Source organism: Nanorana parkeri, unplaced genomic scaffold (assembly GCF_000935625.1).
Source record: "Nanorana parkeri isolate BGI_ZX_2015 unplaced genomic scaffold, ASM93562v1 scaffold1561, whole genome shotgun sequence".
NCBI lineage: Eukaryota > Metazoa > Chordata > Amphibia > Anura > Dicroglossidae > Nanorana > Nanorana parkeri.
In genome coordinates, this window is record NW_017307829.1 from 107,607 (window position 1) to 126,981 (window position 19,375).

The 19,375-nt window shown below is 42.9% G+C and overlaps 1 protein-coding gene across 2 annotated transcripts in view; it reads left to right on the top strand.

The window, feature by feature from the left end:
• LOC108798792 (cytochrome P450 2C15-like) overlaps positions 1–19,167 on the top strand; it is a 47,972-nt gene extending 28,805 nt beyond the window's left edge. Inside the window, exons 6-10 of one of the 2 annotated variants that reach the window (XM_018570578.1) lie at positions 8,928–9,104; positions 10,554–10,695; positions 13,455–13,639; positions 16,358–16,499; positions 18,987–19,167. In XM_018570578.1, the coding sequence (XP_018426080.1) occupies positions 8,928–9,104; positions 10,554–10,695; positions 13,455–13,639; positions 16,358–16,499; positions 18,987–19,165 (825 nt within the window). In that variant the 3' untranslated portion in view covers positions 19,166–19,167. The remainder of the gene's footprint in view (positions 1–8,927; positions 9,105–10,553; positions 10,696–13,454; positions 13,640–16,357; positions 16,500–18,986) is intronic. The other variant, XM_018570577.1, reaches the window with a different exon arrangement.
• The last annotated feature ends 208 nt before the right edge of the window (positions 19,168–19,375 follow it).

Here is a 19,375-nt window from a genome sequence, read left to right on the forward strand (position 1 = left end):
CGCCCGCCCGCCGGGAAGGATCCACCATCTGCCCATATTTTCACGATGGGCGGATGGCAAGGGGTTAACATTTTTAAAAAAAAATTGTTAAGCTTATCTCTATGTTCTAAATAAGAACGTAATCCTTGCCTCTGTGAAGAGCGCTACCGTATTGTAAAACCTGTCATATCCTTGTCTGAAGGGACAGGGGCATCACAGGCATTGCCTAAATCTTTGAATTGTCTCAGCACTTGCTGGGAATGGTGTGTGTGTTTCTGTTAAAACATGTGGTGGCAGCTATTATTCTGTGTTAAGGGTTAACTGTGGAGCTAACCAACCCTAATGACGATCGCTCTCAGTCTGCTTGCCTCAGATTGTTGTCCTGTGAGCAGGAAAATCTCTGAGGCTGAGAGTGGTATCATCACCTCTTGGTGACTGCACGGCAGGATCGGAACTGTGTACCGTCATACCTTGGTGTCATATAGTAGGATCGGACCCTGCACCTAATTTACCAATTAACCCTTGATGTGCATGGGGTAGGCCCATTTCAAGAGGAGTTTTTTTTTGCATTTTATAGAGTTCAGCTTTAATTCTCTGTGAGAATGAAACACAAAATCTAATTGGTTACTGTGTATAAAATTCTCCATTTCTGGAGAACCTTCTTTTCTGCAGTTTTTATATCTTTTGCATTCATTGCACAGATCAGAACTGTAGCTAGCTCCTTTTGCGCCCGAGGCAAGAACAGAAAATTATGCCCCCCCAACAGACGTGCGATGTCACCAGACGCTGCACATGCGACTTCATGCGCTACACCTCCAGAATGACAGGGGGGATGGAAGGGGGGAGGAGGGAGCGCTGTCACTTCAGGATGGCCGAGCATCAGATCCTGGCCGAGCGGCTCTCTCTCTCCTCACTGGTAGGCCGTCCTAAATGACAGCATCCTTCCCCCCCCCCCCCGCTGGCTGCAGCACTCCATTTCTCATCGGATCCCCGCTGACTCTGCCCATACAGGCGGGGGAGAGCAGCGGTGATCTGAGGAGAAGCTGGAGCCTGTGCCACCCCACTTCTTCTTGCCGAGCCGCGGCTGTTTTGGAGCCTGTGCTCGCCATGACAACAGGGGCGAGGGGGCGCGGCCGGCCCCCTCTAAGCTTCGCCTGCGGCGAGTGCCTCACTCGCATCATTATAGTTACAGCTCTGGCACAGATAACATCTCTGCCGTGTGAGGGAGTTGATGTCCCAGATCAAAGTTGAACGCTGTTTGTGATTTTTGTTTTCTCTGACAGTCAGCAAATGGCAGGTACACATTGCACCACCGACTGTTCATATTTCCTTCACCTCTGGGCGTGCTCCACTTATGTAACATGAACTTGTCTGCCCAGTCTGCTATTTGGACATTTCAGCCTTGTGCAGGATTCACAGAGATCTTCAGGCGTGCGTCCGTGTGTAGGTGTATGAAGTCTGCGCTGAATGTAAGTTTGCTACAGGTAACTAATCTGAACTGTCTTCTTCAATATTCATCCTCACTGATTTCCTTCACCTCTGATGGTTTTTTTAATACTTTTATTACTTGTTACAATTGTAACTACAGTCAACACTTTCCTTCTGTTATGGACAGAGTGGGGAAAAGGTAGAACCCCGGTCTGGTTGTTACTGCTATCCTATCACTATGCAGAGATCTAGTACAGAAATTCCCACTTACTTCCTGTTCTGGGATTACAAGCAGTAATAGAGAATGGGAGTTATAATCCTCCCCTACTTCACATAAAAAAATATTTTTTGCTATTGGAGATTTTCCCTCACTTCCTCTCTTGTAAAACCAGTGTCTTTGGGATATTAAAGAGACCCTGTCACCAACCTAACAAATTGCAGGTAAAAGCACAGAAAATGGAGTAGATCTAATGCTTACTTATAGTGTTTTTCCTTTAAATAAATTTGTTTTATTTACTTGCACTCACTGCAGGAGAGTCAGTTCCCTAGCCCTGCCCCCTCCCTCCTTGCACGTCATAGCCCTCTCCTCGGAATTCCTAATTGCTGGCCCAGCTCCTCCACCCCACCACTCACCTCCCTACACAACCTAATATGCAGAAACTGGGGGAGGAGTGAAGGTTAATACTATAGACCAGTTTTAGGCAAACTCCGGCCTCCCAGCTGTAGTGCAGCTACAAATCCCATGAGGCATTGCAAGACTCTGACACTCACAGGCAGGCAAAGTACATTACACTTATGGGAATATTTGTTTAAATGGTCTGGTGGCAGGGTTTCTTTACAGGTGGCAATACACTATGCACTCTGAGTTTACAATCCCTGTACAATGTCCTTTAGGTTTACCAAGACTGTAATATAATGACAAACCTCAACAATCCATTCCATTTGTATTAAATCAGGTAAGTGTTACTAAGTTACTAAGTGTAACTTACTAAGTGTGTTCCTTTTTATACACTCACTTATATCTTATATGTGTCTTGCTCGCAATTCTGGAATTTGTGAATATATCTAGATCTAATTCTCGATCCAACCAGGTACATATCTATGTTCAGGCCATACGAGAGGCGTTGTTCCAATTGTAAAATCTGAGAGGCTTCATTATTAGTTTACAATGTAATTGTGTCCTACATGATCCTGTTTATACATAGGCTTGTATGCCTATTTGTTTCTCTCTGTTATTGTTCTGTTTGTCTTGAATACGAGATTGAAAAATTCAATAAAACTTTATTATTTAAAAAAAAAAAATCAGGTAGACCCTTTACGGCAGATCTAAAGATTATACAATCAGATTGCTTAGTTTATGGTCAGCTTTAGTGGGAGTAAATCTCTCCAACTGAGAGCCCCTGGATGTGGTGGTTGCATTAGTTATCTTTTTCATAACTTTTTTCCTTTGTGTATTCCTGCTAAACCTATCACAACAGGCATATGTTTGTATGTATGTTGCATTTGGCCAATTGGGGGGTCCAACTGGTGATCGCAAGTAAAAAATCCTGACACCATTTGCTGTGGTCCAGGGCACTCCAGAAGAGCAGAGAGCCCCAAAACAACAAGGGGGGAGCAGCAACGGGAAGGGGGGCACAATTGCAGTTGCAGGTGGGTACAAGTGACCTGGGCAGCTTTACACAAAATCAGATCACTTGCACTTGACAAGCAGCATTGCCTGTTGAAAAAGATGATACCAAGATCACGGCTGCAGCAGCATAACCACTTACGGGCAATGCCACGTATATACATATGGCAGTCATGAATTGGTTAAAGGGGTTGTAAAGTCCCAGCACATCCACTCCTGTTATATGTCAGCATTGTAATAGGAATACATAGTAGTAGACTTGTGCGCCATCAGAAAATTTGTTTGGTTTCGTTTCGTTTCGGAATATCCGTTATTTCGTAATTCGTGTCCGAAACTAAATTCGGATTCGTACGAAATACGAATTTTCGTTAGTTTCGGCACATTTTCGTAACTTTACGAACATTCGTTATGATGAAGTTAAAAAGCAAAAATACCTTTGTTAATATTGGAGTCGATGGTAGTTTTTTTTTCATCCGAAATACAAAATACGATTTTGCATCCGAATTTCGTATTTCGTATTAAAAAAAACTACTGTCAAGGCATCAACTCCAATATTAACAAAGGTATTTTGCTTTTTAACTTCATCATAACGAATGTGCGTAACGGAACGAAAATACGTTAACGGAATTTCGTATTTCCTGCCTGTATTGTAATGCAACCCTCAGCAGCAGCGGATCCGAATTTCGGATTTCGGATATAATTCGGAAACTGCAATTCGGATTTTGGATGCTTCAGAATTTACGAATTTCAGGAAATTCGTACAAATTTCGATTCGTAACGAAACGAATCGCACATGTCTACATAGTAGAGTTGTTTCTGATAATACAATCAAAGCTTACCTAAAAAATCCCTTCTATGTAGTGAGTGTTGCCTTCCGTCTGCCCATCACTTCCAACATCTTCCTGGATTCCCAGTGTGCTATGTGTCTCTTTCCCTGCTGCTTGATGTGATGCAATCTCCATTTCCCAAGACCACATATCCCATCATGCATTGCTTCCAGCAAGGAACGAGGATGTTGTAGTGTTCACACTTTGAGTTGTAGTTCACACTGCACAAGGAAGTGCATATTCAGAGGGCTGAGTGAATAGGTGTCAGTGCATGGAGGAAGTCCATCCTACGGGCATCTTCAAAAGTAAGTTTACAAACTTCTAGATGGAAATGATTATTAGGATCATGATATGACCCCATGAGCACACACAGTAAACTGACTTTTTCCCTCACTATACAGTATGGCTGTAGACACTTGACAGATTTGTAAAATAAATAATCTGCGCTTCTGGAAAATAGGCTAGGATAAATATATAATATTAATTGAAACCTAAAGCAGATGGCTAGTAGCTCAGGACTTGAAATTTTGAGCCCTGCCCTATAGTATGGGAGAAGGGCAAGACATAAAGATAGTTTACCCTGACTTGGGAACTAATTATGTGCTGGTCCAATTGCCAGATGTAACATCCTATGAGCCTAGCACTAAATGTTAATTTACCAACAAATGGATTGAAGCTTGAGTTTGTGTAATCCAAACCCAACTGGACATTCCTTCTTTGTGGGCTGGGAAGCTGAAGATAGGTACATTGCATCTGTGGGGGTTCTGTTCTGTCAGCGAGGGCCTTCACAAGGACCTTTACAAAAGTAAAGTGGGTGCTGAAGATTACACTCAAAAGCTAAGCCTAGGTAAAAGGGGGCAAAGGCCCTCCCAGGGATTGTAGAGGGAGCCAGATGGAAACCAGCCTATGGACTGTGGTGGTTATCTTGGAAGTAGACCTCACCCTCAATTCTGGGCTTGAGTGTTTAGTAGTCACAAACTTGGGACTTTGGGTCATTTGCAAATGGGTAGAACCTTAAATAAGCGAAATTGTAGTTCCCAGTGAAGCAGTCCTGACACATGAGGACAGCCTCCTCATGTGTCAGGACTGCTTCACTGGGAACTACAATTTTGCTTATTTAAGGTTCTACCCATTTGCAAATGACCCCAAAGTCCCAAGTGCACTGTAAATTAGAGATTAGTATTGTTACAGGTTTCTTGTAGCTACAGAGTGAAGCCCCACTCAATTTTCATCCAAACTCCAACACTCTTACTATATTTGACCTAAACTTCCAAGATTGTTAAGGGGGAACAACACTCAAGATAACACACACAAGGGCCATGGGGAACAAAAAGTAGCCACCCTCCAGAAGGAAGGACAGTGTCAGCACCAATTCAGAGATGATTTGAGGATCTACTGCCGAGTGATACACAAATAAGATACATTGTTGTTAGTAGTTAAGGTACTTGAATGTATTTTTAAGATTTAACTACTGAGTTTAGTGTCACTTTATTATAATTGCTCTTCAACATACATTTCTATGCACCTGTTTGTTTGAAGAGTGTGTTTAATGTTTCAGATTGTCCAACCACAGTCTGATAACTACAAACCCTTACATACATAGATGATGTGTGCTTTGTTTTTAGGAAATCCTTTTGATAACCTCACCATTATCAATACAGCTGTAGCCAACATAATTGTGTCTATATTACTGGGCAACAGATTTGAATACGATGATCCAACCATCCTGAAGCTCATGCACTCAATTAATGAAAATATCAGGACCTTCGGAAGCACTATGGTCAGAGTAAGTACCAACATCAACAGAGATAGATGAGTTGAACAGTCCAAGTTCAGATACACTATATTGCCAAAAGTATTGGGACGCCTTTACACACACATGAACTTTAATGGCATCCCAGTCTTAGTCCGTAGGGTTCAGTATTGAGTTGACCCACCCTTTGCCGCTATAACAGCTTCAACTCTTCTGGGAAGGCGTCCACAAGGTTTAGGAGTGTGTCTTTGGGAATGTTTATCAAAAACAATATATAGAAGAGTGCAACTAGATGATAAATAAATAAATAGATAAATGAATGCTGCGCAGTCTGCTGTGACTGGCTGAATAGTTAGGATTGGAATGGTAGATATGTGACTTACGGTTGTGATGTCATAGATGGGCATCCGGAGTCTCTGCAATCACGTAAGGGTGACGATGTGGGTCTGTATACTACCGGACTGGAAGGTCTGGAGTGTCCTGGGGTATCCCCAGGCCGCGTCCTCGGCTGGCCGGGCCAAGCCGCGGCAACTGGAGCAGGAAAGGAAACCTTGCCCGGCAGTTGGAATCCGCACTGAAGAGTGTTTTGTTGTGTGGTGTACGGCGCGAACGATGGAGGGTCTAGCACACTATGTCAGTCGGTACTCGTGGGTCCGAGGGAGATGTACTGTGTAGTAAGACACCCCTGTGGGTTGAATTAGCGGCTACGCATTTCGAAGGTAACCCTCTTTGTCAAGCCTTAGAGGCTTTACCCTCTAAGGCGTTGGGAAACGCGTTACCCTCGAAACGTGTCAAGCGTAATGGGAATCCAATGATTTGGAGGGATGTCCCAATATATTTGGCAATATAGTGTATTTATAGAGCTGGTTTCCTTTATAGGGTTGCTTTCTAAAATCCTCAACCCTATGAAGTTCATGCATTAGTAACCAGTATTGACTACGATCTGCATGCAATTTGATCTGTCAGCGAGGGCCTTCACAAGGACCTTTACAAAAGTAAAGTGGGTGCTGAAGATTACACTCAAAAGCTAAGCCTAGGTAAAAGGGGGCAAAGGCACTCCCAGGGATTGTAGCGGGAGCCAGATGGAACCCAGCCTATGGGCTGTGGTGGTTATCTTGGAACCTCACCCTCAATTCTGGGCTTGAGTGTTTAGTAGTCACAAACTTGGGACTTTGGGTCATTTGCAAATGGGTAGAACCTTAAATAAGCGAAATTGTAGTTCCCAGTGAAGCAGTCCTGACACATGAGGACAGCCTCCTCATGTGTCAGGACTGCTTCACTGGGAACTACAATTTTGCTTATTTAAGGTTCTACCCATTTGCAAATGACCCCAAAGTCCCAAGTGCACTGTAAATTAGAGATTAGTATTGTTACAGGTTTCTTGTAGCTACAGAGTGAAGCCCCACTCAATTTTCATCCAAACTCCAACACTCTTACTATATTTGACCTAAACTTCCAAGATTGTTAAGGGGGAACAACACTCAAGATAACACACACAAGGGCCATGGGGAACAAAAAGTAGCCACCCTCCAGAAGGAAGGACAGTGTCAGCACCAATTCAGAGATGATTTGAGGATCTACTGCCGAGTGATACACAAATAAGATACATTGTTGTTAGTAGTTAAGGTACTTGAATGTATTTTTAAGATTTAACTACTGAGTTTAGTGTCACTTTATTATAATTGCTCTTCAACATACATTTCTATGCACCTGTTTGTTTGAAGAGTGTGTTTAATGTTTCAGATTGTCCAACCACAGTCTGATAACTACAAACCCTTACATACATAGATGATGTGTGCTTTGTTTTTAGGAAATCCTTTTGATAACCTCACCATTATCAATACAGCTGTAGCCAACATAATTGTGTCTATATTACTGGGCAACAGATTTGAATACGATGATCCAACCATCCTGAAGCTCATGCACTCAATTAATGAAAATATCAGGACCTTCGGAAGCACTATGGTCAGAGTAAGTACCAACATCAACAGAGATAGATGAGTTGAACAGTCCAAGTTCAGATACACTATATTGCCAAAAGTATTGGGACGCCTTTACACACACATGAACTTTAATGGCATCCCAGTCTTAGTCCGTAGGGTTCAGTATTGAGTTGACCCACCCTTTGCCGCTATAACAGCTTCAACTCTTCTGGGAAGGCGTCCACAAGGTTTAGGAGTGTGTCTTTGGGAATGTTTATCAAAAACAATATATAGAAGAGTGCAACTAGATGATAAATAAATAAATAGATAAATGAATGCTGCGCAGTCTGCTGTGACTGGCTGAATAGTTAGGATTGGAATGGTAGATATGTGACTTACGGTTGTGATGTCATAGATGGGCATCCGGAGTCTCTGCAATCACGTAAGGGTGACGATGTGGGTCTGTATACTACCGGACTGGAAGGTCTGGAGTGTCCTGGGGTATCCCCAGGCCGCGTCCTCGGCTGGCCGGGCCAAGCCGCGGCAACTGGAGCAGGAAAGGAAACCTTGCCCGGCAGTTGGAATCCGCACTGAAGAGTGTTTTGTTGTGTGGTGTACGGCGCGAACGATGGAGGGTCTAGCACACTATGTCAGTCGGTACTCGTGGGTCCGAGGGAGATGTACTGTGTAGTAAGACACCCCTGTGGGTTGAATTAGCGGCTACGCATTTCGAAGGTAACCCTCTTTGTCAAGCCTTAGAGGCTTTACCCTCTAAGGCGTTGGGAAACGCGTTACCCTCGAAACGTGTCAAGCGTAATGGGAATCCAATGATTTGGAGGGATGTCCCAATATATTTGGCAATATAGTGTATTTATAGAGCTGGTTTCCTTTATAGGGTTGCTTTCTAAAATCCTCAACCCTATGAAGTTCATGCATTAGTAACCAGTATTGACTACGATCTGCATGCAATTTGTATTCAGTAAATCATTAAGCTGGCTGCCGACAGGGTGCCACTTTGCCCCCGGGCATTTAGAGCATCATAGCTACATAAATAAAGGCCCACAGTACACCACTCCGTGTATTTATTGTGTTTAGGAAGCTATGACACCTGCATTTGATAGGGGTTTTTTAAATTACCTTTGTTGAGCTGGTTGGTTCATTGTGGGGCCATCCACAGCGCAATTTTTAACCGAGTAGGCTGAAATTCAAGCTGTCTCTGGGCAGCTTTTCTTCTCATTCTACACTTCTACCCTCTAACTTCTGTTAGATAGATATTAGAGGCAAATGTTAAACTTAAAAACTTAAACCACAAGTTTTTGCATTTTATGGTGATAAAAGAAAATGTATACAATGTATTCTTTTGTCTGACATTTTGTTATTGTTTCCGCAAGCTTTACAACAGTTATCCGACACTGATAGGTTTACTCCCCGGCAGTCATCAAATAATTTTTGAAAATTTTAAATCGACACAAGATTTTATTAAGGAGGTATTTACAAAACAGAAGAAGGAACTGGACATTAATGACCAAAGGAACTTTATTGATGCTTTCTTGGCAAAGCAACAAGAGGTAAACATTATTTCTTACTATTAAATATCTGTTGATTCAATAACTGAGCAATATATATATACAGTATATTCTTTTTAGGTCACCTCACAAGTAAATATTAACTGGCTTTGAATACCACTTACTTTGTTGCAGAAAACAATATATTTTATTTTACTCATTAATACAGAAGCTGTACTTGTTCTTCCCTTGTTAACTTTGAAGCCTTCTACAGGCAAAAATCAGATATTCACCCCATCTCTCTCTCAGTGCCCACCCATTCACTATTTTTTTTTAAAGTCCTAAAAAGCCCTTTTTTCTTAGCTGACTCCACCATCGCGTGACCTTCTGTGGTGCCTCTTCTGCTAATGGAGACCAGGGATCCAGTTCTGCCATCTGAGTCCACTGGTGACCAGACTTGTTCTCATCCCTGGTTGTGTTGTCATTACTCTGATGCAGTCTTCTGCAACTTGTGAAGGCTCTTGCCAGTGGACAGCAATGTCAAGTGTCCATGTCACCCTTGCAGTGATAAGGGCACCCAAAAAAGAACCTTCACCCTTTTCAGTAAGGAAAATAGAAGTCTTAGGACCCAGTGCCTCACGTGATTACAGATTCAGGTAAGTCTGCCTTCCTTAGATCCTACATTCAGCAGGTAAAGCGAAGGGTCTACAATAATAGTGACAGTAGGTAGGTCTGGTTGATGCCTTCTCAGTGGAAGTAGTCAAACAGATTAGCAAAGTAATTACAGACCACAGAACACTTGACCAAAGTTTCATTCCCTCATCCTTTCCAACTCTACCCCTTTCTGCAGTACCCAAAATATTTTGTTGGTGGTCAGCAACCTCAACTTAAATTCTAATAACAGTTTGCTTTACTACTGGTTATCAGGGTCTTATAATGAACCCCTTAAATTCATTCTCATTCTTTACCACTGGTGGTCAATAGCCTATACTGCACCGGGCACCCCTGAAAATAAACCCCTTCACCACTTGATGGCCAGTTGCATTTTGTTGGGCCTTCGCTCAATTTATGTGAGCTTTTGCTATCAGAGGGGCCTATATACTTCTTGTGACAGACCTCACCACCGCAGAATGATAGCTACTCTTTGAAATCTCTGCTGCAACCCACAGCACTCTGAACACTAGACACCTGTGAGCATAGGATTGTATCTATTGTACCTGCTTGCAAACACCTAATTGGCCAGAAAAAGTCTGATGTATATTCCCGTCACTGCCAGCAATCTACAAATTTCCCATTCCTTCATTCTCATCATTTCCAAGCCCTGAGGAAGGGGGTTTGTGTCTGCCCCCAAAACCTGTGGGCTGTTTGATCAGCACAGTTATTAAGCTTTCTTATGGACTCTGGCGCTCTTCTGCTTCCTGTCCTTGATGAATACTGCAGTCTCACAGTATCTAAACCTTTCAGAAACATTTGGCTAGCATTGGACATTTATTTTTCATTTTAATTTTGCAGGGGAAGCCCGAATCTACTGTGTATTTCCACAATGATAACCTGAGCGTTCTGGTGGATAACCTCTTTGTGGCTGGGATGGAGACAACCTCTACCACCCTGCGATGGAGCCTCCTTCTAATGATCAAACACCCAGAAGTACAAAGTAAGACATTTTTATGTATGATTTAGGACTACTCAATCACCTTTGAATATCAATGTATTTTTCTACAGTTAGAGATAAGCACAAACAGCTCTGTGGTCTGGTAAAGTGATCCAGTTACCAACTCACTTCCAGGTCCTCCAAACAGGAAGCACGCTCTCCTTTGAAAGTCAGCATAACATCATTGCTTTTATAAGGAGGTTTTGTAAAAAGCACTTCTGGCTATCATATTCACTTCCTCTCTGGCGCTTTTCACTGTTATTATTTAATTATTTATTTTCACTACTATATCTCTTCTGTCTTCTGGGATTAAAGACTGAGAACATACCGTCAGTGCATTGAGAGAGTCCTGGTCCCAGGTTTGCAGTATACAATTGTTCTGGTTTCAGGCTTGCAAAAAGATGTTTATTCAGAAGAGCAGAAAATTGAGCTATTTGAGGTGGTCATAAATTAACTTTTCCTGAAATATGATAATGATTTATGAAAAAATAAAATGAGAAAATATGGCTTTCAACCAGTAATGCCCATTTCAAGTAGAAAAAAAAATCCACACATTAGCAATTAACAATTTCAAGAGGAATTGAGATAAAATAACAAATGCAGTTAAAACAACTCATTCATGATAGCGCACTGTATACTAGTCAATGTATTACAATTTGAGAAAAAAAAACTAAATTGAAAGGAAAATAGCTGTACGATGGCAGGCAAGTGTTACTGATTTTTAAGGACTAGGGTGACAGGTGTCCCTGGGTATAGTAGTTCCTGGAGATATCCTGTATTTCCAAAACCAACCAACTATATTTATATAATATTTGTGAATATTCAATTTAATTCCTAGAATATTGATTAATTTTTCTACACTGAGTGGCCAGATTATTATGACCACCCCATCAGTACTTCGTTGGGCCACGAGATGACTCCACGAGATTACTTCGTTGGGCCGCCTCGTGACTCCAGGAGATGATGAAAGGTGATGCGAGGAATCTGACACGGCACTGTTGCCCTTCTGTTGTCTTGTACCAGTCTTGCCACTCTCCGTTTTGCCCTAACATTGACTAGTCACTGACGGCCACAATTCGCACGTTCAGACCCAGATTTTCGGCTGACAGTCCAGTCTTTAAACACTTTAACAACAGCTGCTCTTCAACATTTAACGAATTCTGCTGTTTTGCTGATACTCGCTCCATGGCTCCGAGCGCCAACAATCATCCCACGTTCAAAGGCTGTTAAATCGCGTTGTTTACCCGTATCTTCAGAAACAAATCACTTCTACTGTCGTGGTAAACAACCTGCTTCCCTATTTATAATGGTCTGGCCCTCTAGCAACTTCAGCGCCAAATTATAGCTAATTATAGCTAATTTGCCTACAAACATCAGGTGGTCATAATAAACTGGCCACTCAGTGTATAAATCCTGTGTTTATTAATGATTATGGCATTTACAAGACAAGGTTCAAAAGTTGATGTATTAAGCAGAGTCATTAAAAAAAATATGATAAACTGCTTTCTTTTCATGTTTTGAGTATACTAGCAGAGGTGTACCTGGTTTTACATGGGCAATTTATGGGATATTAAAAAGAAACATTTCTAAAGAAGAGCTTGTGTAAGTTCATAAAGGAGAGGAGTGCAGAGAGTATGACTGTGGACAGTAATCCCCCGCATACTGCCCAATGTTATACCCTCAGTATGTACAGGAGAGGAGTGTGGAGGGTATGACAGTGGGCAGTATGTGTGGGAGAGAATTGCAGAGGGTATGATGGTGGGCAGTATATGCAGTAGGGGACTGCAGAGCGTATGATAGTGGTTAGTATGTGCAGAAGAGCAGTGTGGAAGGCATGACTGTGAGCAGTATGTGCGGGGGATTAGTAAGGAAGTTATTACAGTGCACAATATGTGCATGGAAAAAGTGCAAAGGGTATGAGAGGGGCAATATGCATAAGGGAGGGGTGCAGAGGGTATGATAGAAAGCAGTATGTGCAGGAAAGGGGTGCAGAGGGCATAAAAATGGGCAGTATGTGCAGGAGAGAGGTGCAGATGGTACGATAGTGGGCAGTATGTAGAGAGGAGCACAGAGGGTATAACAATGGGCAGTATGCGGAGATGACTGCAGAGGGTATAACAATGGGCAGTATGTGCTGGAGAGGGATGCAGAGGGTAGTATGACTCCCTACCTCCCCTGATGTATCTCTGGGTGCTTCAATGGACAGCCACCAGCCATCACGTTACATGGGCGTGGAGAGAGTTCCTAGCTCTTTGTAAGCTGTGGCCAGATTGACTTGGAATTTACTTATAACTTTTTCTCTTGCGGGTGGGGCAATCAAAGTATAGTGTATCTGAAGCCAAAATCCCTTTTTGGCTGTTTGTTCATTGTGGATAGAGTAGGGAATGTTTATCACCCTTCACCTTGCTTCCTGTCCTACAGACCCAAGATGAAGTGAGAGGATACTTTTCCAATGTGAGGGAAATTCCTTTCCTTCTTAGACAGTTGTCACCAGAACTAGTGTCCCTATTGGAGGATTACCACTCTATTCCTGTGCTGGAAACATTAACATTTTGGTATTCTCCCTTACTTTTAGTCCAGGTAACAATGGTCACCAGGACAAATATAGAGTCATGAACCTCTCTAATGGAGACACAGAGAGCAATAACCTTACCTCTCCATCCAAAACTAAAAATGGATACACCAATGCATGTAATATTTCTTGCAGTGTTCTTTTAAGACACAGAGGAGGCTGTTGATTATATTCCCCTATTTCCCAACAGAGAAAGTACAAAGTGAAATTGACAGAGTGATGGGATCAGCTGAACCCCAGACTGAGCACAGGAAGCTGATGCCGTATACTGATGCCGTCGTTCATGAAATCCAGAGGTTTGCTGATATTGTGCCTCTGAATGTCCCACATGCAACTGCTAAAGATGTCAGGTTCAGAGGGTACAACATTCCAAAGGTGAGTAGAACATTTCAATAGTCCCACCATATTCCAGGATCTCACAGAAGCAATTCTTGAGTTAGAGGTCAGGGGCATCCCTTCCCTTGCATTTGCAGGGCACTCTCAGTAGCAGGCCTGGTCTTGTTAACAGGTAATTGTTATAGCTGTAGCCTAAAGTGGAAGTAAAGTAACTGTTAAAAACAAAGGGGGGGGGGTGGGGGGCTTTTAGCAATAAGGTGCTAGTATGCACAACATATAAGCACATCATGGCAGTTATTTTTGCCAAATCGATCCCCTTCAGCATTGCAATGTTTGATCTCTCCTCCCTTGCTGGTGCTTCCATCTTACTTCCAGTCTTCATTTGGGTTTGGAGCTGCTTGATTGGCTGGGCCTTGATAACTAAGATGTTCAGATGTTGTCAATAAAATGTTTATAATAAAGTTGTTATTTATTTCCTATGATCCTGAGCTCCTCCCATCAGCCATAATGTGGTATTTTCTAGGGATGCACCGATACTTTTCAGATACCAGTGCCGATACTTGGCATTTTCACGAGAATTACCAGGCTCGCAGCGGTTGCAGCTGGGACCTGGTGTCATAGACTTACCCGGCGCGTCCCTGCGCTCCAGCGACGCGCCGTCTCGGCGAAGACGTCACACCGGCTCCCCCCACGGGGCGCGGCCCCGCATCGAAAAGCTCAGCTGTTTCGTCACTCGGCGTTCTCTCGTTGTGGAGAGTCGAATGATAAACAGAGAACTGGCAGGCTTACTTCCCTGACACCCATCTTAGACACCTGTGCTGGAGACAACCGTAACATAGGAAAGCCTCAACTTAGTCCCGGTGTGAGCAGGAGAGCTGGCCGCCTGGAGTCCGGGGTCCCCTGAGCTGATTGCACAGAGCTGACAAACAACCAAGCGCAAGTACCCTGGGTCACATTGAATTACGTGCCGCTGTCACTATTACTTGCAATACATGCATTGCTTTATCATTGCTTCTGTCAATGCTGCCGCCTACAACCCTGCCATTAATCCTTCGATCTAAGCCTGCTACGCATGATTGAACTGATATACTGCATAAGTTAATCATATTATGCACCACTGAACTGTATACTATATCTGGCTAGCATAGTATTGCTTATGGAGGAATTGTGGTACTGATAATATTGATTCACGCTACCTATACTCGCATGAGTGGACTGCTTATACTGCTTCAAGCTTGCTACATGTTGCACGCACACTGCTGCATATTACTGCTTCCTTTACATAACCCTGATTGGTTACTGCTACTTACTTGTACAGCTGAATCATATAGCCTGCAACCTGTCAACCCTATAATTGTTGGCACTTAGCCACATCTCAGTTAGTTCTAGCTCCCTTCATTTTAGAGGAACTCCACCCTGTCAGTTCATAAAGACTGTCAGGCTTCACTGTACGTCCCCGATCTGATCATCTTAGTCACAGTGTGGAAGTATATTCCCACACTTCTACAACCTCAATTCTGACCAGCTTCCTTAGTTAAAATAAGTGGTGAATGATGCGTACGGTCTCCCCACTGCACTAAGTGTAATAGGGAACCGCTCACTGAACCACCTCTTCATATACAGACCTGCTACTTGCTCCGCAGCTGCGATCCAGTTAAAATTAGTGAACCCTTGACACCTGGCTCTGGCGCTCCACCACTGTCCTGAAATCATTAGTCTGTATTGTTTTAGAAAAACTGTCACATGACACTAAACAAAAATGTATCAGTACTTGTATCTGTGAGGACTTGGGCAAGTATCAGTACTTGTACTTGCAAAACTGGTATCGGTGCATTATATATATATATACTGTATATACAGGTGAAACTCGAATAATTAGAATATCGTGCAAAAGTAATTGCAGTAAGTGCTGCAAAAGGGGCCCAAACAGACTTGGTATCTGAACATCCCTAGTATTTTCCTAATCATCTTAGTAACTAGAGATACAGTGTAACAATCCTAAAGAACACTGGAGGGAATTAGCAGATACATGTAACCATTGCTACTACAAGAAACCCCATTGTAGCAATGGTTACATTTGTTTAATAATTCCCTCCAGTGTTTTTTAGAATTGTTACATTGTATTTATTTCCTAGGATCCTTAACTCAATCTAGTGGCCATAATGTCTAATTTTCCCCATTTACTCTATGTTCTTTATGAATTAACCTATTTTTACTATTGCCCAAGAACATTCAACCAAAAGAGAAATTACTAAAAAGCAATCAGATTTGCCCCGTTCTCACAACAGCTTTTTAATTCACACACACAACAAATGTGCATGCAGCTATTTGTAGTTTCCAGCAGTGGTGCATGTAGCAAGCTGGCAACACAGAATGTTCAGCTTTATTTAGAGATCTGTTTGCCCAATTGCAGGTGAAGTTTAAATATAGGTAGTGATTAGTTCCATATAGGAGGTCTTTTTTGCCCAAATCTCAGGAAAAGAGGGTATACATAGATCCTTGAAACAAGGAAGTACAAACAACTGCTACAGCTCCAATATTGTCCATACATGCCCTAAATGAAGGCTGTACAGATACAATATTATTATATCTCTTGAAACAACAGTAAAAAACATATATCATTATAATAAAATAAATCTACGTTCATTGAACAGGTTCTCTTTATAACCTATTCTGCTACCAAAGTGACTTTGTAGATGAAATATTTTGCATTTGCACATATGACTTTGTAATATGACTTTTTGTTTTCCTCCACAGGGGACCACTGTTATGCCGTTGCTGTCTTCTGTTCTCAGAGATGAAGCCTACTTTGAAAGAGCAGACGAGTTTTACCCTGAACATTTCCTTGACTCGGAAGGAAATCTGAAAAAGAACGAGGCCTTCATACCATTCTCACTAGGTAATCCTAATTGGCAGCAGGTATTTGCTGGTGTCATTGAATTTCTCTAAACAATAGTCAGAGTAGATTCTTGGATTTTGACACCGCAGATCGGATGATGATGGTTCTCAGGTATCCATAATACTCCCAGAGCTTAGTAGAGTTACCTTTCATTCAGAGGAATAGCTACGAATCATGGGGTCCTGTACAGGGGCGTCCCGAGGCGGGGTGTCACCCGGAGCAGTTACCAGGTGACACCGCGCTGTGATGTCACCGCGCATGCGCATAACGTCACCAAGTGCGTGCACGATGACGTCATCGCGCATGCACATCGATCTTATTGATACCTGCCGGTGGCCATCTTGCTGATGGAGGCCTGTGTTCTATCGAAAGCTCCAACTACCTCACTTCGGGTGCTCAGAAAGACTGGAGCTCTTTACAGTTGCGGTGCGCATGCGCGCACAGCGTTTTCAGAATACTCGTCGAGTTTGCCACCTGCTGAATATTGTTAAAATGCAGCTGTACAGAGCTCCATCAGTCTCTGTGTTTTGCAGTCTAACGCCGTCTGGTTGAAATCTCCAACTTGCAAGTACCCGGCAGTGAGGTAGTTGGAGATTTCGACGAGTTGGAGCTTTCGATGGAGCACCTGCAGAAAGAGGATGGGACAGTCACCTGGCGGGATAAGGTATGCCGCTGGGTCCCCTCCTCTCTCCCGAAACTGTCGGGCTCTCGGGCCATGACCGACTGCCCGACTTTTCAGAGGGGGGTGACACCAAAATGATTGTCAGTTATTTTGGAGTCACCCCTCCAATGGTGTCACCCGGGTGCGGCCCACACCCCCTTGTGACGCCACTGGTCCTGTAGCAAAATTTTGATGGGGTACTCTGCTAACTATGTCTGTAGTATGTCTGATATGTCTGTAGTGCTTTGCAGTGTCAAGAACATGTCATTTATCTTAAAAACTAAAGCTAAATCAAGGCAAGGAAGCAGGAGAGGTCAGCATAGTCAGTAGACTACTATGGACCAGTGCTGGAGATATAACAATAGTACCAATAATAATTATAATGGTAATTATACTTATTGATCCCTCTCAAATATTCTGTAAACCCAATACAAACTTCTTTCAACTGTAGATTTTAGTAATTTACTGTGGCCAGTGGGTGAAAGAATTTCCCATTGTCAACATCAGTGGGAGGAGGAATCCCCTCTCATAAGGCACTGGTGGACAGTGGGAGGAAGATTCTTCCAACTCCTGCCCAGACATTGGTGGTCAGTGCATTAGCCCCACTAGTCCACCTTTCAAGCTATTGGCAGTCAGTGAGGGCCTATTCAGACCAGTGCATTGTGGAAACACACAGATTATACTTGATGGGCTACTTCCCACAGTGGTCAGGGATTGACAGGTCTGAAGCCATAAGTGACTAATTCATTGTTGCTTCTGGGTTAATTCAGCAGGAACCTGGAAAAAGGGAGTAAGTTCAAAAGCCTGTGCTGACACCGCCATGTGGAGGTAGCAGCAAAAAGGTTAAAAGTCTTTGGTGGTCCCTGATGTTTTTTCTTCTTAAAAATCATTGGTGGTCAGTGGGAGACAGCAAAGCACACTCACCTGTCTCCTGATCTGTGTTCCACACCACTACCTGTATGGTGATATCACTGCTGAAACTATGTTCATACAGTACTATCAGGTAGATCTCTCCACCTAGCTGTGCATTGGTATGGAGGGTTCCAGAACTCCACTCCGGGAGGCAACCTGGATCTGTGCATTCATTTGAAATCCCAAGACAGACCCATGGAATCTGAGAAGGTTGGGGGTATACTTCCTATGCTAAAGATATAACAGATAGAGGACAAAACAGAGGGGAAATATCTTCAAATTGAGAGGAAATTCTCTCTTACACAGCTCTCACTGGAACAAGTTTCCTTATTATATGAGGTGAGTGAAAATCACTCAAGCTCATAGTTCGAGCTGACGTGTGACAATACCGTCACTCGCTCACTTCTCGATCATGTCCCTGCAGGGCTCCCCGCAGGGATTCCCCCCCCCCCCCCCCCCCCCTCCACGCTCCGATCCTCCAGCACTGACTGGGGAAAAACACTAACCCCCCTACTTCTCTTCTAATGGCAATGGTAATCAGGACAATCATAGAGGGTAAATCTTTCCAGCGAGACACAGACAGCAGACATCACTCTATCCAAAAATAAAAAAAGGAGTTTTGACTCTAGATGCCTCCAACAAATGGTTAGATGGATATATTGCTCTGTTAGATTTTTAAAACACTGGTTTTTCTTTAGTTAAGTTTAAAACCCTACAGGGTTCCGAAACACTTACCACTGTATCCACAACTAAACTTAAAAATAAAAGAGTGAAAAAAAACATTATTGAGCATGGTGAGGTGATCCAATTTGCTCTAAGAGCAATCAGATATTCCTAGGACCAACATTCATACTGTAATATTATTCACAAATCTTTGAAGAGTGTACGTTTTATTGTTTTCTTGTTTTCACCAGGTAAGAGAAGCTGTGCTGGAGAGAACCTGGCCAAGATGGAGCTGTTCCTGTTTTTTACAACATTGCTGCAAAAATTCACCTTCCAGGCCCCTCCTGGTGTTGATCTGGACTTGACTCCTGCACTGGGGTTCACCAATGCCCCCTTACCGCATAAGATCTGTGCTATACCTCGTAGCTAGAAGTCTTCATTGATCAAACCAATGTTACATAAATGTTATTCCTCTTGATAATATTTTGGTTGTTAGACTGTAAAACCTTACCTGGAAATATGTACAGAAAAATTGACATTGAGGAAGTATCTGCTGGAGCATCATAAAAGCCTTCAACACACCCCTCAGACCATGTCATTGGTTATGTCATTGCTATAAATTCATTCTTCAGGGATCAGA